Source organism: Monodon monoceros, unplaced genomic scaffold (genome assembly GCF_005190385.1).
Source record: "Monodon monoceros isolate NGI ecotype Baffin Bay Population unplaced genomic scaffold, NGI_Narwhal_1 Super_Scaffold_3, whole genome shotgun sequence".
Lineage (NCBI taxonomy): Eukaryota > Metazoa > Chordata > Mammalia > Artiodactyla > Monodontidae > Monodon > Monodon monoceros.
Window position 1 is genome coordinate 38736333 of NW_021703780.1, and position 27931 is coordinate 38764263.

A 27931-nucleotide genomic window follows, 5' to 3' on the forward strand; every position below is an offset into this window, starting at 1 on the left:
CAAATTTTCCACGGATGGGGGTGGGGGTGGGGTGGATGGTTTGAGGATGACTCAAGCGCATTACATTTATTGTGCACTTTATTTCTATTATTATTACACTGTAATATATAATGAAACAATGATACAACTCACCATAATGCAGAATCAGTGGGAGCCCTGAGCTTGTTTTCCTGCAACTAGATGGTCCCATCTGGGGGTGACGGGAAACAGTGACACCCGAAGTGTGTTGCTTATGTCCAGTCTACTCCATAAGGTGCAGCTTCATCGTCACTTGCCACTCACTGATAGAGTTTTGATATGAGTCTGCAAGCAGTTGATTTATTATGGTCTCTGTGCAGTCAAACCCCTCTGCTATTGATAATCTATATTTTCAGCTGCTCCCCAGCGCTAGCATCACCGTCTCAGCTCCACCTCAGAACACCAAGCATTAGATTCTCATAAGGAGCGCGCAACCTAGATCCCTCGCATGCGCAGTTCACAGTAGGGTTCGAGCCCCTCTGAGAATGTAATGCCACCGCTGATCTGACAGGAGGCGGAGCTCAGGCGGTAATGTGAGCCACGGGGAGCGGCTGTAAACACAGATGAAGCTTCGCTCACCGCTCACCCGCTCACCTCCTGCTCTGCGGCCTGGTTCCTAACAGGCCACGGACTGGTATCGGTCCGTGGCCCGGGGGTTGGGGACCTCTGTCTTAGATAGTGCCTGCTTTGCAAAGGGCAAAAGAGTAGGAAATAAGTTTCTTCCAGGAACCTCTATCTCAGTTTATCAGTTCTAACTTCATAGGAGATGGTTTTGGTCTTCAAATGACCAAATGATGTTGGGGGCAAAGGGGTGGAGGCCCTGATAAGTAGTGGGCGGGGCCAAGAATGCTAAACAGCCTTCAATGCCCTGCCCATCCTCAACTCCAGCCTTATCGTGGTGGCTCTGGTTCATGCCCACCAAGGTCTGCATTCTAGCCAATGGGAAGGAGAATAGGGAGAAAACTTCCAAGTGTGGTTCTTGAACCACACTTGGAATCCACAAGGATTCCAAGGGGGAATCCTTGAGACCCTTTATAATACCTACAAGGATTCCATTATGGAATATATATATATTCCATTATAATACCTACATTATTTGCCCTTTCTGTTCTCATTCTCTTATGAGCATAAAGTGAAGTTTTCCAAAGGCTAAGTGACAGGTGATATTGCAACAGATTAAATGCAGAAGAAACCCTTGGTGGGGGTAGGGGTGAGGGTGCACCTGGGCTATAAGCAGACACTCTTCAGACACCAGCAGTGATGGCTTAAGTGCACTTTATTGGTTTTCTTTCAGAATCCTTCTACAAAAGAGTAAAGTTAAAAACCAAGTCCCTGGCAGGAGGGTGAGAACCCTTCCTCTTTCCCGAGAGCCATCCCCCCTCCCCATGTTCCCCAGCTGTGTCACTGCTGCAGTTCATGGGTGTGGGGCACTTGCTACTTTCATCCCCCACCAAGCTCCAAAGGGAAAAGACCTACCACCTGGCAACCCCTGCCCCTCAGCCCCATCCCCCCACACGTTGATCCTGGTTACAGGAGGCAGTGGTAAGAACTGTTGGGGTCCAGGAGGAGTTCTGAACCCCAGAAGGCCATGGTCAGGGCACAGTCCATGAAGAACACTTCCTCCTCTGGCTCGGTGCCCCCTAGGAACGCTGTTTTGCCCACCACCTGAGAGTAGAAAAAGAAATCAGTGAAAACCCCTCAGCTTCGACCCCAGCTGTACGTGGTACAGGGGAATCAAGGCTGACACATAAGGTTAGGCAGGTTGTACGTAGCACAAAGGTACCACATCTAAGCAGGCACCATTAATGTCATAGACATCATACATAGGTTTTACATTTATCACAGACATTTATTATAAACCATGGCCAGCAGCCTCCCCGACCCCTTATCCCTGCTGTTACCACCTCACTCACAGAGGCCAGCTGCATACTCCCGGGCCAGGGAGAATCAGAAGTCGGGGCCTTATCTGGGAGCTGGTGCAGGTAAATGCAGTCCGACTTGAAGGGGCACCGGCCATTCCCCCGCATGAAGAACCGGCATCGAATCTGGCTATGAGAGGGCAGAAGGATAGAAGACCATCACCTTCAAGCCCAGTTGCGCCAGGAACAAGGGGCACTCAAGGCTGACATGTAATGTTGGGTAGGTTATACACAGCACAAAAGCACCACCACATCTATCCTGGCACCTCTAGGGTCACATAGACAAGCATAGATGTTATATTTATTACAATTATTTCCCAGCAGATGGCAGTAAAGTGTCTTAAGTGGTACCTTTCTCTTAATTCCCACAAAGTCTATTTGGGACAGCAGTGGCCCTGGGAATCTCCTTTCCTTCCTTTCCTGAACTAAGTTTCAGTAATACCACCAAAGGAGGAGGGAGAGCAGTTAACCCTACAATGTGTCTCTGTAACCAGGTTAGAACAATGCCCTCTTCTGAGGGGTGGTCTTATGATTTGGTAACTGCTAGCTAATGAAATTAAGAAGTTTCCCACTTCTGAGATTTCAAATTTCATTCTGTGAAAGGTCAGATACAGGAAGGGTTTGTGGGCAACTTGTGATCTGCTTAAGTAGGAACAGCTTTTTCTTGCACAGAAAGATGGACGAGAGGGAGAAAAAGATAAAGCGCATATTTATAGCCTTTTTCCTTTTTCCTGCATCATCACCTCTCTGCTTGACTCCAACGCAGTTGAGTCTTTCCCACTTCCTGCAGTCCCAGCGTGAATGCAGGATCCCGCTGACCACCAAGCTGGAAGCCTGGGAATCCCTCTAAAATGACTGTCCCTCTTCCTCTTCCTACCATTTGACCAAACCTAGCATCAGGAACCCCTCCATCCAGATAGCATCCAAAACCACCCCACTCAACCCGACCAGATTCTCCATCAGTCTCCCTCACTCAGCTCTCACGTGATAGTACCAGTCCTGTGGCCGTCCATCTGGAAACATTAATCATCTTACAATTTCCTTTCAACCTCATGGTCAGTTGGCTACCCAGGTATGGCCCTTCCTCCTCTCAAGTCAATATCCTCCCCATGGTTCCTTCTAGTCCATGCTAGGAGTCAGAATGTCTGGGTTCAAACCCACTTCCTTATTTAAGCCCCATAGACCTTGCCTCACTTTCTCCTTCTACAGCGTGGTAACAGGAAGAGTCTCTACTTCCATGGTGGCTTGTGGGATCTTAGTTCCCCGACCAGGGATAGAACCTGGGGCCCCGTCAGTGAGCGTGCCAAGTCCTTACCACTGGACTCCCAAGGAATTCCTATACTTTCTTGCTTTAAAAAAAAATCAGAAATAAAAGCCAAGCAGGGCTTCCCATCATGCTGAGAGAACCAGAGTTTCCCTGTGTGGATCCTGAGCCAGGCTAGAAGAGAAACTTGGCCTTGACTGTCTCAGTCACTCACTATTATTCACTGGGCTTTCTGAAATAGTGGAAATAGCTCACACCCTCACCTGCTGTCTTGGTCACTCTGCACTTCCAGGATTTGGGGGACGCCATGCTGGGAACCACGGCTGAGAGGGTATAGATCAGGGACTGCTTCCCCTCTTTCCTAACCTGAGTCATGCTCCTCCTGCCAGACTCACCTGGTCCGAGCCTTGAAGTTCCTGATGAGTTGTTCCTTCTTAGGTCCCTTGCTCACCCAGAATTTGCAGGGGATGATGTAGCTGGAAGGGACACGGCACTGGGGACAGGCCCTGCGAGGTGGGATGGGGTGGGAGGTGGGAGAGGAGTAGTCACAAGCCCATCGGCCTGTCTCTGAGCCCACCCCTCCGTGGGACCTTTCCCTCCCTCCCTGCTGGCCCCTCCATGACACTGACTTGATGACACCCAGCGGGAAGTCCCCTCGGCTCTTCCGCCAGGTACGCAGGCAGCCCAGGCAGTGGGGGTGGCTGCAGTTGGGCAGGATGCCAAAAATCCGCTCGGCCTCTGGCTTGTCCCACACCTTGTCCATGCAGATGCTACACACGATGTCCCGACTGTCCTGCACCCTCTGCAGCCACAGGCAGGGTCAGAGCACATCCTCCCTTCAGCCCCCACCCTGCCCCCCCTCTCCACACACACACACTGTCACCCCAAATACGGCCCCAGGGAACACAGAGCCCTCCTCCAGCAGGTATGGGCATCCCAGAGGTCCAGCATGGCATCCTCTTCCCCTCCCCCTCCACTACCTGCTGCACCTCCAGGTCCAGGCTTTGAAGTGGGGCCAGGAGCTCCTGAACAGGGTCTGACATAGGCTGAGACTTTGGGAAGTAGCTGTGATCACCATCAGCAGCTGTTGGGGAAAACTGGATCCATTCATTCATTTACTCATTCATGTGGTATCTCCTAAGCGTCTGCTGCATGCAAGGCCCTGAGGGTGTGTAAAGTTCTGTCCACCAGTAGTTCAGAGTCTAGTCAGAATTATGTCTCTAACACAACTGTTTAGACCTGTGCTATTCAATACGATAGCCACCTGCCACATGTGGCTATCAAGCACCTGGAATGGAGCTAGTCTGAATTCAGATGTGTCATAAGTGTAAAATACACATGAGATTTTGAAGCTGAATACCAAAAAGTCTCTAAAATGTTTCATTATTAACTTTTTATATTAATTACATATTGAAATGATATTGATATGTAATTTTTGATATATTGGGTTAAATATTAAAATTAATTTCACCTGTTTCTTTTTCCTTTTTTTAAAATGAGGCTGCTACAGAAATTTTAATTACATGCGTGAATTGTAAAATGGTGCAACCACTTTGGAAAAGAGTTTGGTGGTTCCTCAAAATATTAAACATAGGGTTAACGTATGATCCAGTAACTCCACTCCTAGGTATGTACCCAAGAGAAATGAAAATATACATCCGCACAAAAATTTGTACATAAGTGCTCATAGCAACATTATTCATAATAGTCAAAAAGCAAAAACAACCCAAGTATCCATCAACTGGTGAATGAATAAAACAAAATGTGGTATATATCCATACACTGGGATATTATTTGGCCATAAAAGGAAATGAAGTACTTCTATATGCTGCAACATGAATAAATCTAGAAAATATTATACTAAATAAAAGAAGCCAGACACAAAAAGGCCATATATTGTATGATTCCATTTATATGAAATGTCCAGAAGAGGCAAATCCATAGCGCCAGAAAATAGATTAGTGTTTACCAATGGCTGGGAGGTGTTGTGGATGGAGAGTGATTGCTAATGGGCTTCTTTTTGGGGTAATGAAAATCTTCTAGAATTAAATAGTGCTACTAATAAGAACCTACTGTATAGCACAGGGAACTCTACTCAGTACTCTGTAACTACCTATATGGGAAAAGAATCTAAAAGAGCGTGGAGATATGTATATGTATAACTGATTCACTTTGCTGTACAACAGAAACTAACACAACATTGCAAATCAACTCTACTCCAATAAAAATTAATTTAAAAAAACAGTGCTAATGTTTGTACAACTCTGAATATACTGTATTACATTGAATCGTACACTTTAAGTTGGTGAATTTTTTGGTTTGTGAATTATATCTCAATAAAGCTGATACAAAAAATTCCATGTTATATGGAATCTAAAAAAAAAAAAAAAAAAATGGTTCTGAAGAACCTAGGGGCAGGACAGGAATGAAGACGCAGACATAGAGAATGGACTTGAGGACACAGGGAGGGGGAAGGGTAAGCTGGGACAAAGTGAGAGAGTGGCATGGACATATATACACTACCAAATGTAAAACAGATAGCTAGTGGGAAGCAGCCACATAGCACAGGGAGATCAGCTCTGTGCTTTGTGTCCACCTAGAGGGGTGGGATAGGGAGGGTGGGAGGTGGGAGGGAGACGCAAGAGGGAGGAGGTATGGGGATATATGTCTATGTATAGCTGATTCACTTTGTTATACAGCAGAAACTAACACACCATTGTAAAGCGATTATACTCCAATAAAGATGTTAAGGAAAAAAATTCCATATGTAACATATTTCTGTTGGACAGCACTGAATTAGAGCAATAATTTAAAAAATAACTACTAATATTTAGTGTTTACTCTGTGCCAGGTACTGTGCTATGCACATCACATATACGAACTCATCAAGACCCTGTGAGTAGGTGCTATTATCAGTGCCCTTTAGCAGATGAGGCAGTTGAGACTCAGAGAGGTTAAGTGACTTGTTCAAGGTCACACAGTTCCTAAGTGGTGGAGCCAGCATTTGAAACTAGGTGGTTTGACTCCACAGGCCCATGGTATTCTGCTTCTAGAACACAGAGAGCAACAGAGCCAGAGGAAATTTTCCCTCTGGCTGGGAATATTGAGGAGGGAGGGGGCGGAAGGAAATATAAGCCTTGCTCAGGGACAGAGCAGGGACCCTGGTCTCAGATCTCACTTGTGCCCACCTGCAGTACCCCTGATGACTCACATGCTAGGGACAGGGACTTCCAGGAGCTGCCACCAATGTCCTCAGCGTTGCTGAACAACTCCTCCAGGCCAGGCTCCATGCCCTGGTAGGCCCCGGCCCAACGCCATCCGGCAGTCACAGAGGGCAGGTAGGAGGGCTCGGAGCCCCTGCGGGTCAGTCCCTGCAGGGGGCCTGACAGGGTGATGTGTGGCTCCGAATGGCGGCGGCCCCACTCAAGGTGGTGGGGAGGCTGCAGGTGCCGGTAGCTGTCGTGAGGAAGAGAAGGGTAAGGAGAAAGGGATAGCTCCTCCACGGCTCAGAGCTAGCTCAGCCTAGTACTTGGAGCTGAGGGCAGAGGGGCTCTGGGAAGATGCATGGTCCATGAAGAATGATTCCTCCCTCCCAAGTCTCCCAGCCCGCTCCCCACTTGAGGAGAAGAGGCACTTACCTGCATCCATCTCCGTGGAAGCAGAAGCCTCGCTGGAAATATCTGCAGACCTGGGATGCCTTCCGGTCCTGAGTGAAGCAGCGGCTGGACCCCCAGTGACAGGCCCCTCGGTCAAAGTTCCTAAGAGATCATCTGAGTCATGCCCAGCCCCATTTTAGTTCCTGCCTTTGTGATCCTTCTAGAAAGACGCTGTGTGACATGAAGACTCAGGCTTCAGGTTTGGTCCTGTGTTCAAATCCTGACTCCGCTTGATAACCCTGGGTGGTAATTCAATTTCCCTAAAGCTTGGTTTCCTCCCCCCTTAAACATGAGGGTAACAATGCCTCCTGTTACCTCAGGGTTGTTGTGAAGGTTTTTTTAGATTTCGCACAATGCACATAGCAGGTGCTCAGTAAATCATAGTGATTCCTATTACTTTCTCCAAGCACAGAGTCTGGTGGGCTCTGGATTCAGAATTCTGGGTTCAGATTCCGGAACCAGGGCCTGCTCTATGGGCACAGACCTGTGTAGTCATGCAGGGGCTCCACACTTGCTTCAATGTTCTGCCATTGCTGTCTTGAAATTATTAAATTTTTGAACAAGGGACGCTGATTTTCTTTTTGTGCTGGGTCCCACAAATTATATAGCCAGTTCTGCCTGGTACCACTACTTCTTGGTTGTATGAGCTTGGACAAACTTTCCATGCCTCAGTTTCTTCATTTGTAAGTTATCAGTACTTAATTTAGGGGATGATGTAAAATGTAAATGAGATATTGTATGTAAAGTACAGTTATCCCTTGTTATCCGTGCGAGGTTGGTTCCATAACCTCCATGGACACCAAAATCCGTGGATGCTCGAGTCCCTTATATAAAATGGCATAGGGACTTCCCTGGTGGTCCAGTGGTTAAGACACCGTGCTTCCACTGTAGGGGGCACAGGTTCAGTCTCTGGTCGGAGAACTAAGATCCCGAATGCTACGTGGCCCAGCCAAGAAATAGAAAAAATAAAAATAAATAAATAAAAATTTTAAAAAAGGGGCTTCCCTGGTGGCACAGTGGTTGAGAGTCCGCCTCAACCTCAACCGGGTTCGTGCCCCAGTCCGGGAAGATCCCACATGCCACGGAGCGGCTAGGCCCATGAGCCATGGCCGCTGAGCCTGCGCGTCCGGAGCCTGCGCTTCGCAACGAGAGAGGCCACAACAGTGAGAGGCCCACGTACCGCAAATTAAAAAAAAATAAAATGGCATAGTATTTGCATATAACCTATGCATATGCTCCTGTATACTTTAAATTATCTCTAGATCACTTATAACACCTAATACAATGTAAATACTATGTAAATATTTGCTGGTACACAGCAAATTCAAGTTTTGCTTTTTGGAAATTTCTGGGATTTTTTTCCCAAATATTTCGATCTGCAGTTGGTTTAATCCACGGATACGGAACATACAGATACACATGGCCAACTATACCTGGCACATAGCAAGCCCTCAATAAATATTAGCTGTTCTTATCACTCTGCTGTCATCATTATAATCATCATTGTCACCACTACTACAAGGACATTTGAGGGTCAGCCTGTGAGGTGGGAAGGGTGGGAGGAGGTCAAGTTGGGCCAACATTTATTGAGAATCTACTATGTGTCCAGGCCTGATCCAGGGCTCTGGGGACCTCTGCTCTTGTCGTGTGCTTCCCTGCCAGGAGTGGGAATAAGCCCACATGTGAAGTGGCCAGGGCAGCAGGGATGGGGACAGAGGCCAGACTCTTGTCCCAAGAGAACACAGACTGCCAGCTGATGCTGGAGGTCTGCCATAGAGTGGCCCCCACCATTCTCCAGAGAATTTCCAAGAGAGGCCCTGGCAGAGAAGCAGGTGGAGGAAGGGCAGGATGGGTGACAGACACCCAGTCTTGTTGGTGAAGGTACCAGATCGTCAGGCACATGGTCCTTATTACAATGACTATTATTATATTATTACATAATATAATACTTATAATAACTGTAGTTGTTATTATGTTATTTTTATGGAAGCTGTTGTGAGGGCCAGGAAGGTAATATAAGATCATTAAACGGTAACTTTTGATTTTAATTCAGACCACTACGTCATTTTTGGTTTAATTCAGAAGAAATTCAAAGAATTGAGTGCCCCTGATATAACAAATAACCTTTCATTTCCATTTGCTTATTTATGTGAACAAGATTTCTCAGTGCTTCCATTCATAAATATTAATTCCTTGGTGGCGCAGTGGTTGAGAGTCCGCCTGCTGATGCAGGGGACACGGGTTCTTGCCCCGGTCCAGGAAGATCCCACATGCTGCGGAGCGGCTGGGCCTGTGAGCCATGGCCGCTGGGCCTGTGCGTCCAGAGCCTGTGCTCCACGATGGGAGAGGCCACAACAGTGAGAGGCCCGTGTACCGCAAAAAAAAAAAAAAAAAAAAGAAATAGAAATTGATAACACAACATTGTAAATCAGTTATACCCCAATAAAAATTTTTAAAAATAAAATTGAATAACAGACAACCCTCCCCCCCCCCACCAAAAAGAAACTGATGTTGAATCCTGTCTTATTCTAGCAATAAGTAATGTTTATCCATGGATACATGAGCTTTTTTTGGTGGGGGGGGGAGGCAACAATCTCATCTAAATTTTGTAGTGAAAATTTTGTTATTTAGTAATTAACTGTTAAAGTGTGTAGGGAGTTCCCTGGCAATCTAGTGTTTGGGACTCAGCACTTTCACTGCCAGGGCCTGGGTTCGATCCCTGGTGAGGGAAATAAGATCCTACAAGCCTATGGCATGGCCAAAAAAAAGTGTGTAATTTATTTCTTTTGATCAGTTGAGTACTACTAATAACTAAATCTAGAAAAAAGTCATATTTCTGTTTCAAAAATATTTTTGCTGCAGGAACAGATAATATCGTGATCAGTGAAAGACTTCTGAAAAGAAAAATATTTGTATTGGTAAAATTCTGTGGGAGAAGTAGAATAGGTATTCAAGGAGAAAAAGAGTTATGTAAAACTGTAAAGAGCCTGCTTTTATATACTTTTAAATGGATGACAGTATATGTTAAATCTCTCTGGTACTTAGATGCCACTGGATGCATGAAAAGAATAATGTACTTAATCAAATCCACCCTGCTCACCTGCCATTGCTGCTCAGCTGCCCACACAGCAAGTTCATTGGCAGGTCCCAAAGCAAACAGCCCGAAATACCTTCGACTGAAATTCTGCACAGAGCTACAGCCAGCCCCAGCCCAGTACCCCATGGTGACTTTCAATCATTCTCACTGCCTGGCTTGGAAAAATTGAGGGACTCCTGCAGGAAGATTGAGGGCAAGTTCTTGTGAGCTTTGTGTTCAAAGCTGAGAGCTTTGAACACATCCCTCAAAATCTTGCCTGAAGTGCCAGTCTTGGAGAAGATTCAGAAACGGTAAAAAGCATTTGATTTAGTGATATAACTACTCTAAAAACATCTTTTAAAACTCTCTTTTGGAATTAAAAAAGAATAATTGTATTATTTTAAAGTGGGACTGTGTAGAATACATTAGAAATTTAACCTTTGCAACAATTTACGTTATGATGAATACCATTAGATAACTGGGAGTGTGGAGGGGACACACGTTTTTTCAAATTTCTTTTAGGTTTATAGAAGATGCCTGGCCTGGTATGTTTCTGCTCCCAATTATAACATGAGGAGTAGATAGGAAGAGGCTGCAGTGGGGGAGGGACCAGATCAGTGGTGACAGCCAAAGTTAGGGAGGATAGAAGGTGGATGGAGGTTGGGGTGAGGTGGAAATGACAGTCACTGGAGAAAGAGTGGGTGACCTGAGAGGCGGAGCCTCTCACCCCCTAGAGGAGGAGCCAGTGGCCCTCAAAGGAAGGGCTTGAAAGCCTCCTGTCCCCAGTCCCCAAAGCTTCGCTTTCCCTAAAGACCACCAATGAAGCTGACCTGCAGGACTGCCTAAGAGGCCACCATACTAGCTCCTTCACGAGCTGAGAGATCCAGCAACAGAGCTCTCCCAGCATGTCTAGAGGTGCTCTTAGACCATCAGACGAGCCATAGCAACAGGAGCTAGGGGCTTTGTGATCAAATTGATTTGAGAAACTCCTCCTTCTATATTTTTTTAGAGTCATGTTGTATATTGCTTACCATACATGAACATATTAAATGCTCTGATAAGTCCTGCCCTCCACCCACACAGCCTTAACATACCAATAAAACACATTTTGTTTGGGGTACTGGCAAATTAGTTCATTTAATCCTCAAAACAAGCCTTAAAAGTCAGGAGTCATCTTTTGTTTTCAAAATCTGAGGCTCAGAGAGGTCAAGTAACTGGCCTGGGACTCGGAACAAGAGTTAGGACTATAACCCAGGTGTCCTCACTCAGCACAATACTTCTCTAGTTAACCAAGATTGACTTGTCAGGGGTGAGGGCTGCTGGATTTGGGGAATTTCTTAAGCCAAATTCTGAGGCCAAGGGTTGGGGACAGAACAGCCAGAAGTCACCGGTAATCCAGGCCTGGGGAGGCAGCAAAAGCAGCTGGGTGGCTGGGAGGCCAGAGCAGTGGACCCCTGAGCAGTGATCAGGACTGGCCTGTTGGGTGAACACAGGGTGTGCAGAGGAGAAGAGCAGGGATGAGGAAGGTGGGGCTGGGTACAGTGAGGGGGAGGTGGAACCTGCCAAGTGAGCCCCCTGACCAAGATTCTTAAAACTTGAGGGCCAAACTTAGTCTAGCATGCCACCTTCCTTCTTGAGCTTTGGGCAGGACCAGGAACAACTGAAAATCTCTTTTAGTAAATGTCCATCTTCTTTTTTTGCCTTCCTCTTGCTGCCAGATTGCCTTTCTTCCCAGCTTGGGAAAACCATTTCACACTGAGACCCTAAGGTCTACAATGATCCCTCCTTCACCCAAGATTCAGTTCTCTCTGGGGAACTCATCTCTTCCATCTGTTGGCAAAATGAATCTGTGCTAAGGTATGAATGCCTGATGGAAGGCCTAGTGAGCTAGCATACCCAAAAGAATGACTCTCTAATGGTGTAATGTCCAACCTGAAGTGTTTCCATTCACACACTTATGAACACCTGGCACCAGGTTACATACTGGGGCTACAAAGATAACCAGAGGACCAGATCCCACTGCAGGGAGCTGTATAGTATTTCTGGTCAGAGAAACATTTGTTGAGTGGAAGAGAAAAAAGGCAAATGGGTAATCTCTGCCCTAAATGGTCAGACCCTGAACTAGCCCTGACTTATCCTCTGTCTGGCCTCAGTTTCCTCCTCTGAACTGTGAGGGGTGAGAGATAGTCTCCAGACACTTCCAGCGTTGGGTTGGGGGCTAGGAAGCCCCTTTTCCCACCTGATGCACCCCAAATTCTTAAAGACTGAGCTTTCAGTGGACAGACAGAACCCCAAAGAATTTTCTCCCACTTCCCCCGTGTTCTCCCAAAACCCAGGCCCCTACCTGTGTGGTCGCTGGGAGCGGGTCCTGCTCGCTCCACCTTGGCTGCTGCCATCCGGCTCCGCAGGGTCCATCCCAGCTGTGGCCCCTAATGAGAATCAGGCAGGGCTGCTCTGGTGCTCCTTTATCCCTCTCTCTCTGGGCAGGGCCAAAGGGAGGAGAGGCTGCGCAGGCAGGCCCACCTCTCCCCATGGCCCCCCACCTGCAGGAGGAGGGATGGACGGTGAAGCAGGATGGCTGGAAGGCTAGGAGGCTGGGGGCTCCAAATGCCCTGTCCAGGCTACAGAATGTGGGTGGGGTGGGGCATGAAGGCCTTAAGGGATCCCTAGATGATTGCTGGAGGAAACTGGGGGGATGGTTTAAGGACTTTAAGGGCCTCAGCAAGGGCCATCATAAGAGGTGGCCAGGAGGGGGCTTGTCTGAGGCTCTGTCTAATGAGGGAATTCCACATTAGATGAGAGCATATAAGCCAGTCCGAGCCTCTCCTGGGCAGCATAAATGGCTGTTGGATTTGTAGCTTGCATCGTGGAGAACAATTGGACTGGGCCCATTGACGATGGGGAGTGAGGAGAAGGGGGAACTGTGAGCTCTAAGAGCCCTTCCTAACACCCCCTCAATTCGTATCTTAATCCTCCAAAGCCCATGTACTCTCCACTAGACTGCAGTGCCCCATGTGGGAGGTAAGTTGGGAAAGTTAAAAAGACAAAATAAGAGGAATTCACTTAAAAGTTAAAGGAGAGATTTTTAAATTGAATTTAATCAACTTCCTATATTTATCAGTAAATTGAGACACTAGTTTGGGAAACGAATTGTCTTGGACATCTTTGTTATTTCCTTAACTTTTGCTGGATCAAAATTATTTTTTATTTATTTTTAAAATTTATTTATTTTATTTTTGGCTGTGTTGGGTCTTTGTTGCTACACGTGGGCTGTCTCTAGTTGCAGTGAGCAGGGGCTACTCTTTGTTGCGGTGCATGGGCTTCTCATTGCGGTGGCTTCTCGTTGCAGAGCTTGGGCTCTAGGTGTGCGGGCTTCAGTAGTTGTGGCACAGGGGCTCAGCACTTGTGGCTCGTGGGCTCTGGAGCACAGGCTCAGTAGTTGTGGCACATGGGCTTAGTTGCTCCGCAGCATGTGGGATCTTCCCTGACCAGGGCTCGAACCTGTGTCCCCTGCATTGGCAGGTGGATTCTTAACCACTGCGCCACCAGGGAAGCCCTGGATCAAAATTATTAAAAAAAATTTTTTATAGGTGCTGCCAATCAGCCCTCTGTGGTGGCTGTGCCAGATTATACTCCCACCAACAGTATGAGAGTGCCTGTGTCTGCATACCCTTGCCAACACAATATAATCAAACTTGTTAGTATTTGTTAATTTGTTATGTAAAACAACAGTATCTCATTGTAGTTTTATTTAATTTTTTTGGCTGTGGCATGTGAGATCTTAATTCCCCGACCAGGGATCAAACCCGCACCCCCTGCAGTGGAAGCACGGAGTCTTAATCACTGGACTGTCAGGAAGTCCCTTGTAGGTTTGTTTTTGTTTGGCTGCGTTGGGTCTTCATTGCTGTGCGTGGGCTTTCTCTAATTGCGGCGAGCGGGGGCCACTCTTCATTGCGGTGCACGGGCTTCTTATTGCAGTGGCTTCTCTTGTTGCAGAGCACGGGCTTTAGCTGCGCGGGCTTCAGTAGTTGCAGCACTGGGGCTCAGTAGTTGTGGCAGTTGTAGCTCGTGGGCTCTGGAGCACAGGCTCAGTAGTTGTGGCGCACGGGTTTCGTTGCTCCGCAGCAGGTGGGATCTTCCTGGACCAGAGCTCGAACCTGTGTCCCCTGCATTGGCAGGCAGATTATTAACCACTGAGCCACCAGGGAATTCCCCCCTCATTGTAGTTTTAATTTACATTTCTCTTACTATGAGATTAAGCATCTCTCCATGTTTTAGAGGCATTTCTTTTCCTGTTCATATCCTTTGCCCATTTGGGTTGTTGACATTTTACTCATTGATTGGTAGGTGCTCTTTACATATTAAGGAAATTAGCCTTTGTCTTATTATGTCACACATTTTTTTAACATGGTTGATTGAAATATTTTTGTGTTCCCCCCACTGGAAGAAATTTTTTTAGTGTGATGTAGTAAGATCTTTTATCTATTTTATAGACTCTTAAGTTTTTTGTATACTGCATGAAACTTAGAAACTTCTGTGTGTACAAGAGATTTTTGAAAGGTCTATCCACTTCAAGATTATATATAATTTTCCCCATGTGTTTCTTCTACATTGTTTTTTCCCTCCCCCACTCTTCTAATTTTTTTTCTTAAACATTGTATAAATATATCAAATTTATCCATTTTCCTGTTGATGGACATTTTTATTGTTTCTAAGTTTTTGCTCTTGCTGTAAAGAACATGTGTATGAGTCTTAGTGCAGTTTGGTGGCTTTCACTCTAGGGTACTATGTCAGGCTGCCTTCTCCAGGAAATAGATTTAGAGGTTTACTTGCAGGACACTCACTGGGGAGTGCTCCTGAGAACAACACCTGTAAGAAATTGTAGGAAGCAGGATTGGGTAGAGAGAGAAATTAAACTGCAATGTACCTAGGACAGAAGCCCCAATTCTGGAGCTGGACAATTCTTCACGTTGTTTCAAATTGGGGCAAAGAGGCTTGGCTTGTCCCCACATGTTGGCTATAGGCTGCCCCTGAGGAGGGTGTGTGCTTATCCTGGGCAAGGCAGCCCCCTTCACTGCAGGCAATTTCCTGAGAGGAACTCAGCTGTGAGCCCAGCAGCCACGGACCTCAGTGCCTTGGTTCTGAGGGGTGGAACCTGGGTGATGCCTCACAGCTTCCACAGGTGCGTTTTAACTTTACAAGATTTTGCCAAATTTTCAAGTTGATTTTATCAACTTCTACTCTCTTCTGCAGTATATGAGAATTTGTATTGTTATTCTTCCTTTCCACATTTTCTATCTTGGTTTTCCTATGTTATTTTGGGGATAATTTCTACAGATCTTTTCTGAGGGGCAAAAATGATCTCTTTGGCTGTGTCTGTTTTTTAACTCATTTTTTTTCTGGAAGTTCCAGGTATTTCTTTTAAAATGTTTGTCTTTTTTTTTTCCTTAAAAAGTAAACTGTTTCTTTAGTATGATTTTCATATATTTATATTTTTAAATAATATAAAACTTATTTGTCTCTTACATGATAATCAATAGCTATACTTTTTGATGTCCTGGGGCTCTAATTTCACTCATTATTCTATTTATTTTCATGCAGCCTGTCTCTTCATGTTTGTAATTTTGTGGGAGTTCTGTACTGCCTGTGTCTGTCCTCCAGAAGGGTTTTGCGTCTGCTTCCTCCAGGCTCCTCAGGCATATTACCAGCCTGGGACCCCATTTCTTCCTTTAATAATAAACCTTTTTAAGTTTCAGAAGTTTTACAGAATTATCACAAAGACAGTATCTTCTAATTCTCTTAAGGTTGCTTTCTTTTTTAGTCTAAATTTTTGATTCATTTGTCTGTGGAGATGGTACCACTGTAAGTAAAGGAAAAAACTGGGGTGTCAGCTAAGGAGAGGAAAGCCCTGATGTCTTGTGGGGTAAAACTGTGCAAGTCCCAGGGACTTCCCTGGTGGTCCAGTGGTTAAGATGCCGTGCTTCCACTCCAGGGGGAATGGGTTCGATCCCCGGTTGGGGAACTAAGATCCCACATGGCATGGCAAAAAACCCCCCAAAACCTGTGCAAGTCCCACATACCACCCAAGGCCCAAGGGGACTTGCCTCCTCCCAGGCCCTTCTTAGCCCCTCCCAGACACCCTCACCCCCAAACCTGGTTTGTGCCATGGTTCCACACACCCTTCTCAGAGGGTGTGTATCCTTTCTCCCCCTCCCACCCCAAATGCTCCCTCCGGGTGGGATGGCATCTTCTCAGTTCTCCACAAACCTTGCTGACTGAGGAGTGGTGAGCAGTGCAAGAGGTGAGGGGGAACGATGGGCAGCCCCATAAGCCAGAAATGACCCCGCCACCCGGGCCAGCACCCCACAGTCTCATTTGCCTGACCAAGTCTCCCCCTCTGTGCACTGGATGTGGAAGAGGGGGAGGGGTCTCATCAGCCCCCAGGAAAAACACTGTAAGCTGAGTTAGCTTAAATCAACTCTTAAATATTTAATTCCCATTTATTTAAAGTTCCATCAGTCTGTATACACTATTTATATTAAAAACACAGGAAGCTGGGGCTCCTAGCAAAAATATACATTTCAATTTTGGAGATTGTTCAGACACTGAGAAGAGCTGTATCCTCAGTACCAGAACTGGGGAGGGGGATGACGATGGGGTGCATGGCGGGGGAGGGGAGGGGAGAATCTTGCCAGTAGAGAGTGATCCTCAGGCATGGAAAGGCCCCTCCGAAAGGAAGACCAGACAGGACCCAGGAAGCCTGGGCTCTAACCCCACATGTCCCGCCACCTTTCTCAGAGATGCCAGCCAGCCCCTCACCCCTCCAGACCTGTTTCCTCCCTGGAGAAGCAGCCTGGGTAGGCTCTCTGTCCTCTGCTCAGACGGCAGCGCTCCAAGCTGTGCTTCTGCCCCTCCTCTGGGGTGAGTGCTTATCAATAGGGATGAGGGGGAGGGGCGGGGCCACGAGTGGGACTGGGCCTAGCAAGGTCCCTGGTCACCAGAGGCAGTACAGGGAGAGTTCCAGGTGACCAGCTGGGCCAAATACAAGGAAAAGGGGAGGGCAGCAGAGTTGTTGGGACAGAGGGTGTCACAAACGAGAAGGATCAGTTTATCCCCAGTACCTCCCCTGTGAGCAGGTGCTGGGCTGGGTCCACAGGACCCCGTGCCCACCAAGGGATCTGGCCTAGCCTCGCGAACAGGGGCACAGCTCTGCCCGTCCACCTGCAGGCCCCTCTGGGCACTCGCCTGCCTCAGGGAGGGGAGGGTGAGAGGTGTGGAACCTGCAGGTAAAGTGATTTCAGTGCTTGTGGTGTGTGGGCTGGAGGGAGTGTGTGCGGGGAGTGAGCTTCAGCTGGGCTGGAGCCACTGCCAGTGTCTCCTGGAGGCCAGAGAAAGGAGGGGCACTTGTGAGGCCAGGCCCTGGCGCTGCCTGGGGGAGCGCGGTGCCGACACCTGTAGGCAGAACTCGGTGGCTGCTGCAGAGAGGCAGACAGAGTGGGGTGCTAATGGGGGACCCGCCCCAGGCCTGGGCTCAGAAGCAAGTCTCCAGCTCGCCATCTCCCCTACCTCCCTCTGCCTCTCTTTAAGCTCGCTCCTCGTCAGTGGGGGTGTAGGGACCCCCACCCAGAGGGAACCCCACCTCTATCCAGGCTGGGCGCGTGTCCCCCAGCGGCCAGCGCGGGGGGCCATCAGTGACACTGGCCTGCGAGACCGGTGAAAAGAAGGGAAGGGCGGCGGCTCAGCAGGGCTGAGGTGTGCGCTGCCTGCTGGGAGCCAAGCTGAAGCCGGGGCCGGGCCGCCTGCCGGGGGAGGCATCCTCCGCCAGGGGCCCGGTGACCAGGGGCCGCTCTGCACTCAGCCCTGGCCCTGCTTACCTTCCCTGGGAAGCCAGGCCCAGAGAGCTTAGTGTTTCTTTGGATGGCTCGAGCCCTTTGCTGTGAAGACTGAAGACGGGAGAAGGGGACTGTTGGTGCAGAGGGCGGGCCCGGCCCCTCCTGCTGCGGGGCGGGTGGGGGGTGGGGAAGCAGGGGTGCTGTTCTGTACTGCTGGTGAAATAACACAAACTGCCTCACAGGAAGAGGAAGAGGGGCAGACACGGAGATGGGGAGAGAGAAAGGGAGGGCGAGAGAGGAAGGAAGAAAAAGAACAAAGAAATGAGAGAAGACAGAGGAGCTGAGAAGGGAGGGAGCCGGGGAAGGGAGAGGGAGGTGGGCCGACTGTGTGTGATCCCCACTCGGCCACCAGGCCCAGTGCTCAGCGGCTGGTCGACAGAGAAGCCCTCAGTACATGTCCTTGTAGATCTCCTGGAGCAGGGGGTGCAGCGAGGTCTCGGTCTCCGTCTTCTTGATCCGCTGCATCATCTGGGCGTGCTCGGTGACCAGCTGCCGCAGGTCAGCCATCTTCTGCAGCAGCTTGGGGAAGAGGTACTGGGCGTCAGGGTGGTTGGCCTGCAGGTGGAACTCGAGGGCGCGCAGGATGGTGTCCTGGATGGCCTCCACCTGTGACACGTTCATGAGGCCTGGCCGATCTGTGGGGACAGAGGGCAGAGGTGTGGGAGGCAGCAGGCACACAGGGGGTCTCAGAAGGGCAGGGCAGCTCCACTAACCCCACCGGTGTGGGCAACTTGGCCCTGGGAAAAGTGGGCCTCCCTGCCTGGACTCAAACCTCTTCTCTACCGCAGACTAGCAATGAGGCTACGGGCAGGTCACTCAGCCTCTCTGGACCTCAGTTTCCTCATCTGCAAAATGGGGATAACAGAAGTGCCTCTGGCATAGAGTCGTTATGAGGATTAAAGAGTTATAATCTAGGAAAAGGAACTGGAACAGTGCCTGGCATGAAGCAAGCTCTATGCCACTGTCAGCGTGAGTCTTACTATATTTATTGTGTTGGAATTTGAAAAATGCAGGTAAAACACAGAAAATTTCTCCACTATCAGAAATAACCCCCATCAACATGTTGGTATATTTCCTTTCAGTCTTTTTTCTATCTCATCTCCATCTATACTAGATGGAGCTGGTCCTGCACACACAGTTAGTGCCTTACATGTTCCACTGCCATCATCACATGGACCCTTCCTCCTGCTGTCAGAGCTTAGGCTCGGCCCCTGCAGCGAGGGCCCAGCCCCCAGGAGGGCTGGCTGTGCGGGGCTGACCCACTGCCCTCCCTCACTTACCTCCGCACAGAATGATAGCCGCGATGAAGAGAGCCAGGTCACTGTCATCAAGTTCCAGGGCATTGAACTTGACAGCAAACTCGAACTTGGGCTCGATGATGTCACTGAAGGGCTTTCGGAGGCTGCGCAGGAACTCACGGGTGACAAAACCAGTGCCGTTAGCCACCAGAAGCCCATCCTTATTGACGATGGAGGCCAGCATGGCAAAGATGGCCTCGTGCACACCATACTTGAGAAGGGTCACCTGGTCATTGAGGAAGAGGTCGCTGAAGCTGGGGATGCTCTTGGCGAACTCGGTGAGCTCACGCACGGTCTCCACCGTGGTGCACTGGCAGCGGTAGAAGACGTGCACGCTGATCTCCTTGTAGGGGGGCAGACCGTTCACCAGCTGCTTCCACACCAGGCCCTTCTCTGCCTGCCACAATGTCTCGATGTCGTGGATCACAAAGGGCTGAAAACCAGGCCCCGTTAGAGGCCAGGCCTCGGGGGACCCCCGCCCATGTGTGCCCCGTACCCCTTGCCTGTACCACGAAGTGAGGGGAGGGAGGAGGCCTGGTTCTCGCAGGAGTCAGGCAGGTGGCAGCAGGGCCCAGAGCCCGGGATGCTGCCAGGCTGAGCAGTGACACTCACCGCCGTGTGGCTGGCCTTGCCGGTGAGGATGCCACGGGCCTTCTTTTTGGTCATGTTGAAGTTTTTCAGGTAGGCACTGTAGATGTGCTTGGAGAAGGCCCTCAGGTCAGCCACCTGGGGGTTGTGTTGACTCCCCTCGTTTGCCGTCAGCCCTGCCACCAGTTTCCTCTTCTCAGCCTCTGGCATCCGGCCAAAGCGGATGGCTGCACGGGGAAGGGGGACAGTCATGGAGGAGCCTGGGCAGGGGCCAGCACCTCTAAGGTACACAAGCCGAAGACGGAGACACACTTTTTGAGCACAAGGCCCTAAGAAGCTCTAGAGCCAGCAAGTTGGAATGTTGGGGAACCCCTCCAGAATATAAGCTCCGGAGGGGCAGGGCTTCTGTCTGTCTTGTTCACAGAGCCCAGCAGGCTCTGTCTCCCGGGAGTGCCGGTCTCCAGCAAACTCCAGCCTGGCTCCTGGCAGCTGACACACGTGGTCACTCACTGGCTCCTGCCTGCCCTCAACAACCAAGAAAACCTGAGGGGATCCTGGGCCTTGGCAGTGGCTTTTCACACCCTGTCAGGTCATCCAAGACAGGCTCAAGGTTCCGGGAGTGGTGTTTCCAACACTACTGGAGTTAGGGTCAATTCCCAGGTCGCTTCTGGGCCAGAGAGGGTGAGGCTCAGGTGCAGACAGGTGGCAACTGGCCCTGGCCTGGGAAGCATGGCGGGTCCTGGGCAGTCTGGGAAGGCAGGCCTCAGCAAGGGCAAAGCTGACCTGCGTACTGACCGTGTGCTGGGCGCTGCTCTGAGGGCACCCCCTTTCTGTTCCTGGGCTCTCGGAAACCTGGTTTCAGGTTGGCTCACCGTTGTGCGACATGCCCAGTGCCAGGCATTTCTGGAAGCGGCAGTACTGGCACTTGTTGCGGTTCTTCTTCTGGATCTTGCAGATCCGCTCACACTTCTCGTATTCCAGCTTCATGCGGATTGTTCGACGGAAGAAGCCCTGAGGGACAGGGGACAGGTGAGGAAGAGAAAAGCCACGAGGAAGGGAGAAAGGGTAAAACCCTGCCTGCTGGGTTGTGCCAGGGGGCTTGATTACGCATCGAGATGTAACAATTCCTGAATTTTGGAAGTAATGGGGGGGAAATATTATTGGAGGAGAGAGGGAGAAAGAAAGTAAACAACTCTAAAACTTTTGAAAATAACTGAAATAATATAGCATATTTATTTTAAGTGCTTCTTTGTTAGTTTGGTGACACAAAACTGTACTGTGGATAACTTGATTTATTCGTAAACGCAACCTGGTTCTGCATCTTTTCTAGGTAGTCGTTTAATAAAATAATATGTGAAATTTTGATGGGTGTGCAGTTAGGAGGAAGAATCCAAAAGCAAAACCAGAAAAAGAAATATAACGTTTCCTTTTTTATCAAAGAGCCCCCTTGGGCTTTGAGGCGCAGGAAACCCTGACCTTGGGAAGATGGCTCAAGCCCAAGACCCTCATCCTGTCCTACCTGTCTTCTTGTGTCAGGTCCCCAGGGGGCGCCAGCAGCCCAGAGAGCCCAGGTGAGTGACTGGGTCGGCACCAACGGTACCCAGCGGGGCAGGCCCAGCGAGGGAACCCCTCCTCTACAACAGGACCCAGAGCTAAGCCTGGAACGGGCCCAAGGGCCTGGCTGCCTCCCAGGCAGGAATTCCACAGTGGGTATGGTCAGGACCTCGCCCGGCAGCAGGGAAAGCCTTCCTGGCAGGTCAACTCACCATGTGATCACAGCCCCGATGGGCAGCCACCCCTCCACTGCCCGTACCTTGCACCCCTCGCACGCGTGAACACCGTAGTGGAAGCCTGATGCCTTGTCCCCGCACACCCGGCACTCCATGTTGAGGCTGCCACACGAGGTCCCATCGCAGCCCATCTGCAGCTGGTCCAGCAGCGAGGGTGGAGAGCAGCTCCGGGAGAGGTCTGCAGACACACAACACAGGGAGAGGTCGGCAGACACACAACACAGGGGCAGCTTTGTGTTCTGCCAGGCCTGGGGGCCTGGGGAGGTGACCAGAGCCCACAGGGCAGCCCAGGTGGCAGCGCGGGAATCACAGTCTTGGCTCAGCCACTTAAGGGCTATGTGACCTCTGGGAGTCAACCTTTCTGAGGATCAGCCTCTACATCTAGAATGTGGGGTCAATGACAGCTTCTCTGGGTGGAGGACGAAAGTGTCCAAAGCATTTCCCCCAGACCCGACACCCAGCAAGTGTTCCAGAAAGGCAGCTTACTATCTGGGCTGAGTCAGACCTGCCTGGGCTGAGCTCACTGCTGGCGGGGAGAGGGCATGCGGGGGATGGTTGTATTTTGGGAGGAGGGGAGCAAGAGGGAAGAAACAGAGAGATTCTCTTTAGACTGTCCTTAGGAAGTGGCTCCCTGGCTTAAGAGACTCCACTGTGTGGGCCCACAGGGGATTGTGTGAAATGTGTTTTGTGGAGGCTACAGAAGCGCAGGCCTCTGCAGAGCTCAGCCCCCGCTCCAGAAATCTGATTCCTGCACGGACTCCTGAGATGCTGCAAAGGATCTTTCAAGAAGCTCAAAGGCATTCAAACGAAACTTCTTGCTAGAGCAGAAAAAGCAGAAATCTCAGTCACTATGACTGGGCGGTGGACTGAACTTCCTCGAATGTTTTCCTGTTAAATGTTCAGACGTCTGAACCCCGTGTTGAGTGTCGGCAAGGAAAGCAGTTGGCCACAGGCGACTTCAGGGTATTTGTGCCGTCAGGTGACTTAGTAAGAATGGCTGCGGGGTCTCTCCTGAATCTCTGCCCTGGACGCTCAGAAATGAGCCCTTCCCTGGGAAAGGGGGCCTGACTGGGCCCGTCTCGGCCCCCAACCCAGTGCCCCTGTGTGATCCCACGGGCCGCCTGCCCTGCCTCTGCCAGGCTGGCCTGCCAACCTGCCGTTCTCTGCTTTCTTCCTAACGACCGAGCAACCTCCTCAGGGGCAGGGGCCAAATCCCCAGACCAGAGGAGCAGTGGCTTAGAGCAGACAGCTCCGCAGGGAGACCCAAGCCACGGCGGTCAGCCCACACTTAAGGTTTGCCAGGCCTGCCTTCCACCCTCTCTACAGTATGGTCACTGCACAAGAGCCTGACTCCCCACGATGGAGCTACCCCCAGACCAAAGCGTACTCCACTTCCCGACACCTTCCTCCCAGCTCTCCCGGTGTCCCCTGGGGTCCTAGGAGTGACAGCAGGAAAGCCTCCAGTCACACCCCACCCCGCCAGCAGGAAGGAGCTCGAGCACCAGACCCCCGGGCTGGGGAGGGTAGGGGTGACACAGTCCCTGCTTCCTGAAACAGCCTGGCCTGTCACAGAGCCTTAGGTCTCAACTTCAGTCACTCCAAGGGGTGTAACCGCGCCCGCCTCAGCCCACGGACTGGGAGAGCGGGTGCCCTCGGCTCCTGCGCATGCGCTGCGGGGAGCCGGCAGCCTGTGGGGTGGGGTGGCGTGGGGTGGGGGTGGGGTGGGGTGGGGTGGGGGTGGGGCCGAGCCCTTCTGGTCTTCTCCGGAGCCTTTGTGTTCACTCAGCACTGGACGCCCCGCACCAGGACATAAGGGCCTCGGGGCAGGGACTCTGTCCACCAGGGCGCTGCTGCTGGACGCGGGGCAGGCGCTCAGCGACTCTGGACTAAGTGGTCCTCGAGCTGCCTGGGCGTCCTGGCCTCAGCGCCCGGGGGCTGGAGGGGCCGCGCTGGACCCGCAGCTCCTGCCCGCGTTATCGCGGGGGCAATGGAATTCACATTACCGTCTGCTGGGAGAAAACGAGATAACATGTAAAATCGCTCTGTAGAGACCTACGCAGATGCCGGGCAGGGAGGGTTTCCGGCACTTCCTCCCCCCGATCTGTGTGCATGTTTGCTTTCTGGCACTTCTTGTAAGCGGTGTTGTTTATGTGGTTTGCACGTCTGCCTCCTCTGCTAGACTCGGCACGTCTCTACTCACATTCCCTTTGGATTTCAAAAGCCACCTCCTCCACTGAGTCTGGTCCACAGTGACCTATCATCCCAGTCTGTTCCCACCTCTTGGTGGTGCCTTCCTTGTCCCCCTTGTGGCCCTGGAGGCCTGGCAGGTGTCTGGTCACTTGGTTGCTGTTGGTACGGCACATGGCAATGCCACCCTACCTTTTCATTCCACAGACATTTGATGAGCACCTGCTGTGTGCAGAGCGAGAGTCAGACCCTGCCCTCAACCAGCTGAGGTAAGAACACTAGGACACAAGGTAGCGAGTGGCAAGGCCAGTGGCAGGGCAGGCAGAGTGGTGCAGGACTGGACGTGAGGTGGTCAGGGAAGGTGACTACTCCCCTCTCTGGGCTCAAAGGTCAGGGCTTCGATGACCCCCAAGTTGGCTTCCAAGTGCTCAGAAGCAGCCCGCCTAGGGGGTGAGAATGGCCTCAGGAGCCACACAGCCTGAGATCAGGTCGGGGGTCCGAGGCTCACAACCCAGCTCTGCCCTCTGGGCCTGTCTCCTCCTCTGCAAACGGAGGTGACAGGAACATGTGTCTCAGAGTCACCGTGAGGAGCAGAGGAGTTAACAGAGAAAGTTCCTGGACCTTGGAAGTGCTGTGGAAATATCAGCTTAAGTTAGGATGAGGCTTATTAGTATCACAAAGCTGCAGTTCTGCAGCTCCCAAGCATGTGCCCACACAGGCAGGGGCCGTTCCTCTTCCTTCCTCTGGCTGCTTGTTCTTCTTCCCCATGGCTTCACAGAAACCCAAGGTGGGGGAGGAGGGTCCTCTGCTTATGAGGCCCGGAGAGCCCCGAACAAGACCTAGCCTCCTCTCACTTCTGGCCTGCCGCTGCCCCTGCTCACCCTGGAAGAAGCCAAAGTGCCCAAGCCCCATGGACCACAGAGGCAGCCAGAGCTCTGGACTGTAGGGAGAGGCCCAGGGTGAGTGTCCCAGGGGGGCCCCAGTCAGGAAGAGTGGCAAACTGGACTCGGGGGAGGAAAGAGACCCAGGGCAGCGTGGGGGCCCTGGCTGTGTCCTGCCCCCCAGGTGGTGGACGGGCATAGGTAGTCTGGGAAGCCTGGGGCGGAAGGGTGATGGGACAAGGGCCCCCCACCCCACCCCTGCCTATTTGAGGGGAATAAGAGAACTCGAATAACTGACACACGAGGTAGAAAGAGGCAGGGGAGATGAGGGGCTGGGGCGGGTGGAGTGTATGTATCCTACAGGGGTAGGTTTTGTTGTGGGGTACATGTGTATTGGGGTATCCCATCACTTCGTGGTGAGTTTTCCAAAGATAAAGGTTCTCTTTCTTCCTTGTTGACCACCTGGCTTAAGACTTTATTCTCCAATCACCATCACATCCTACCTAAAAGTAATGATGGCAGAATGTTCCCCATTCAAGGGACCAGCTTCTGAAGGTCCCCCCACCCCATGACCTCTTAGCAGGAGACTGGGCTTCCGAGGGGCCCTCCCTCCCACTGGGAGCCCCTGCCTCAGGGATCCTCTGCCTCAGGGACCCCCAGGCATGCTGGATGGAAGACACCCTGGGCTCGCCCTCTGAGGGCTGTCTGCCTGCAAAGCCACTCTCCTGGGCCAGCCCAGGGCAGTCCTCTCACCTGGCCTCCTCCTCTGCTCTCAGGAGATGCCCTTGCTCACCTGATGGCCATCATCTGGGCCCTGAGCCCCACCTCTGAATTTCTGCCCCAGCCATACCCTGCCTGCCTGGCCTCCCAAACCCCTCCTGAGGGCCTGCCTCTACCAGTCCTGGGAGGGAAGGGGAAAGAACCAGCGTTTATCAGGCCCCTACTAAGTGCCGAACGTGTTAGTGTCTTTATGCTCATTAGTATCATTTCAAATCATCTTGGAAGACAGTAACTGCCACCATTTAAAGGTGAGGAAACTGAGGCTTGGGAAGTTATGGAATCTGTCCGAGATTACCTGTCCAATACATGGTGGGACTGGGATTTGACCCTAAATCTGAGTCCCTGCAAGGGCTGTGTGTTTGAAGCAATAACACCTCTTTTTTAGTGCATGCCTACTGTGTTCCAGGCCCTCTACTGGACACTTTACACCATTAGCCTCACGTGACCCACAAAACAACCCTTCAGGCAGGTCTTCTTAACGCCTGTTTCATAGGTGAGGAAACAGGCTCAGAAGGCTAAGTGACACGCTGACAGTGGCTCTGATGGCTAATTTTATGTCAGCTTGGCCAGGCCAAGTACCCATGGAATCCAACTTTTGGTCAAACACTAGTCTACCTGTTACTGTGAAGGGATTTTTTAGGTGTGATTGACATTTAAATCATGAGTCTCCACAATGTGAGCAGGCCCCAGCCAGTCAGTTGAAGGCCTGAAGAAAATAGGACCAAGGCCTCCCCAAGGAAGAAGGAATTCTGCCTCCAGGCTGCCTCAGACTTGAGCTACATTATCAACAACCCCAGGTCTCCAGCCTGCTGGCCTGCCTGCAGAATTTCGAGTTGCCAACCCTCACAATTGCATGAGCCAATTCCTTAAAATAAACCTCTCTCTCTGCACACACACACACACACACACACACACACACACACACGCACCTCCTCATTTCTGTTTCTCTAGAGAACGCTGACTAACACAGTGGCAGCGTAAGAACTATCACCCAGAACCATCCAACCCCTGGGGCTGAGCTCTTACCCACTGCACTCTGTGACTTTCCGTATATGTGTGTACGTGTGTTCATTACTACTGATCAACAGTTCGTGATTATGATAAACGATGAGACGCGTCACTGCCAAGGATAACACTATGCCATTATTCAAATGTTTGGACTCAGCGTAAGCACTACCCCTGTCACGCAGAGAGGGAAGTATCAGTTGCACCATCTCTGATTACAGGTTCAGCAAACAGACGCTATTGACCTTATTCACATCATTAGTGTAGTCGAGAGTTCTCCTGTATATCTAGTCTCCATCACTGGAGATAGGTTGTCATAGCTGTGAGGGTGGCCCAGAGGGAACAGCCCTGTCTGTTTACTTTGCTGGCAGAGCCCCAAAGGCAAACAGCTTCTGAAGTCAGGGCCAATTCTGTAGGACTCTGGGGCTGGGTTACCAAACAGCCTCCTTACTTCTGTTGGCCTGGACTGTGGGCTCCTCAGGGCAGGCACTCAGCCTTGCCCTTCACTGGATGGCCGACCCCTGCTGGACACCCACCAAGCACTTGCTGACTGAGAGGAGGCACCAAGGCCAAGAAGAAGGACACTTTATCTTCCTCAGCCCTGTGCTGAGACCCCTGACTTCTTTCTTGGGTGTGACTGGGACCTTCATCACTGAAGCAAGAGAGGAAGAGGGTGGGAGTGGGAGGTGAACGCTGGCTCAGCTGCCCCTGCCCAGCCGGGGGACCCGGGCACGCGAGCTTCCTCTTTGCTGAGCGCTAACGATGAGGCCTGTCCTGCCCGCCTCCTGGGTTGGGGGAGGGGCTTGGCAGGTGCTGAGCTTGGTACAGAGATGCACTGGGTCAGCGCAGAACCTCTGGAGGGTCAGAAGGAAAGCAAACTGTGCAGCCTTCCTGCTGTTTCAGGGCTTGAGACTGTGCCTCATCCTAATGGGTCCCTGAGGGGACTCCAGAGGCCAAAGTCATAGACTCACGGGGTGGGGCAGGGAGCCAGTACGTGCTGACTAGCGCCTGTGGCGTGTCATATGCCACCACTGACTCCTCACCCAGCCGGCCCCTGAGATGGGCAGGATGCAGCTTCTTTTTGGGGCTTCACCACGCAGCTTGCGGGATCTTCCCCGACCAGGGATTGAACCTGGGCCACCCCAGTGAAAGCCTGGAATCCTAAAGACTAGACCACCAGGGAACTCCCAGGATGCAGCCTTAAAAGGCAAAGAGCCTGAGATTGGAGAGGTAAGGGCACTGGCAAGGACCACAGCCCACAGGGGCAGATATGGGATTCTAGCCCTGGGTTGTGTGATCCCCAACACAAGAAGCTCTATCTCCAGGGCCCCTCACCTGCTGGCTTTTTTTTTTTTTTTTTTAAGAAAACAACAACAACTAATTTTACCCTTTTAAAGAAAGTAATGCATTTGCTTTTTAAGTTATGAGAATACTGCAGGCTTGGTGAGAAAAACACATAAGGGCACACAGGTAGCATCTGACAGATCCCCTCCACCCACAATCCTACTCCTCAGAGTAGCCCCACTAGCTATTTGAGTGTCCCCTTCCAGCGCCTTCTAAGATTTGAGTGTCCCCTT

At 50.8% G+C, this 27931-nt stretch overlaps 2 protein-coding genes across 5 annotated transcripts in view; both read right to left on the bottom strand.

Moving 5' to 3' along the window:
- Nucleotides 1–1285: 1285 nt before the first annotated feature.
- Nucleotides 1286–17860, bottom strand: LOC114907010 (E3 ubiquitin-protein ligase makorin-1-like). 2 transcript variants are annotated; one of them, XM_029242097.1, is made up of 9 exons: nucleotides 17808–17860; nucleotides 12278–12476; nucleotides 6840–6959; nucleotides 6413–6657; nucleotides 4182–4285; nucleotides 3831–4003; nucleotides 3597–3707; nucleotides 1932–2063; nucleotides 1286–1683 (listed from the first exon to the last, which is right to left on the bottom strand). In XM_029242097.1, exons 2-9 carry the CDS (start codon nucleotides 12346–12348, stop codon nucleotides 1659–1661), a joined length of 981 nt encoding a protein of 326 aa, XP_029097930.1. In that variant the 5' UTR covers nucleotides 12349–12476; nucleotides 17808–17860; the 3' UTR covers nucleotides 1286–1658. The 2 variants fall into 2 exon arrangements, with proteins under 2 accessions (XP_029097930.1, XP_029097929.1); XM_029242096.1 differs by having other exon boundaries at nucleotides 1932–2067.
- Nucleotides 16169–27931, bottom strand: part of PPARD (peroxisome proliferator activated receptor delta) — a 77022-nt gene continuing 65259 nt past the window's right edge. For 2 of the 3 annotated variants that reach the window (XM_029242093.1, XM_029242095.1), the window contains exons 3-7: nucleotides 21525–21679; nucleotides 20584–20722; nucleotides 19736–19938; nucleotides 19106–19556; nucleotides 18157–18460 (exon numbers count right to left, since the gene is read on the bottom strand). In XM_029242093.1, the coding sequence (XP_029097926.1) occupies nucleotides 18213–18460; nucleotides 19106–19556; nucleotides 19736–19938; nucleotides 20584–20722; nucleotides 21525–21679 (1196 nt within the window). In that variant the 3' untranslated portion in view covers nucleotides 18157–18212. Of the gene's footprint in view, nucleotides 18461–19105; nucleotides 19557–19735; nucleotides 19939–20583; nucleotides 20723–21524; nucleotides 21680–27931 lie in introns of all 3 variants that reach the window. The other variant, XM_029242092.1, reaches the window with a different exon arrangement.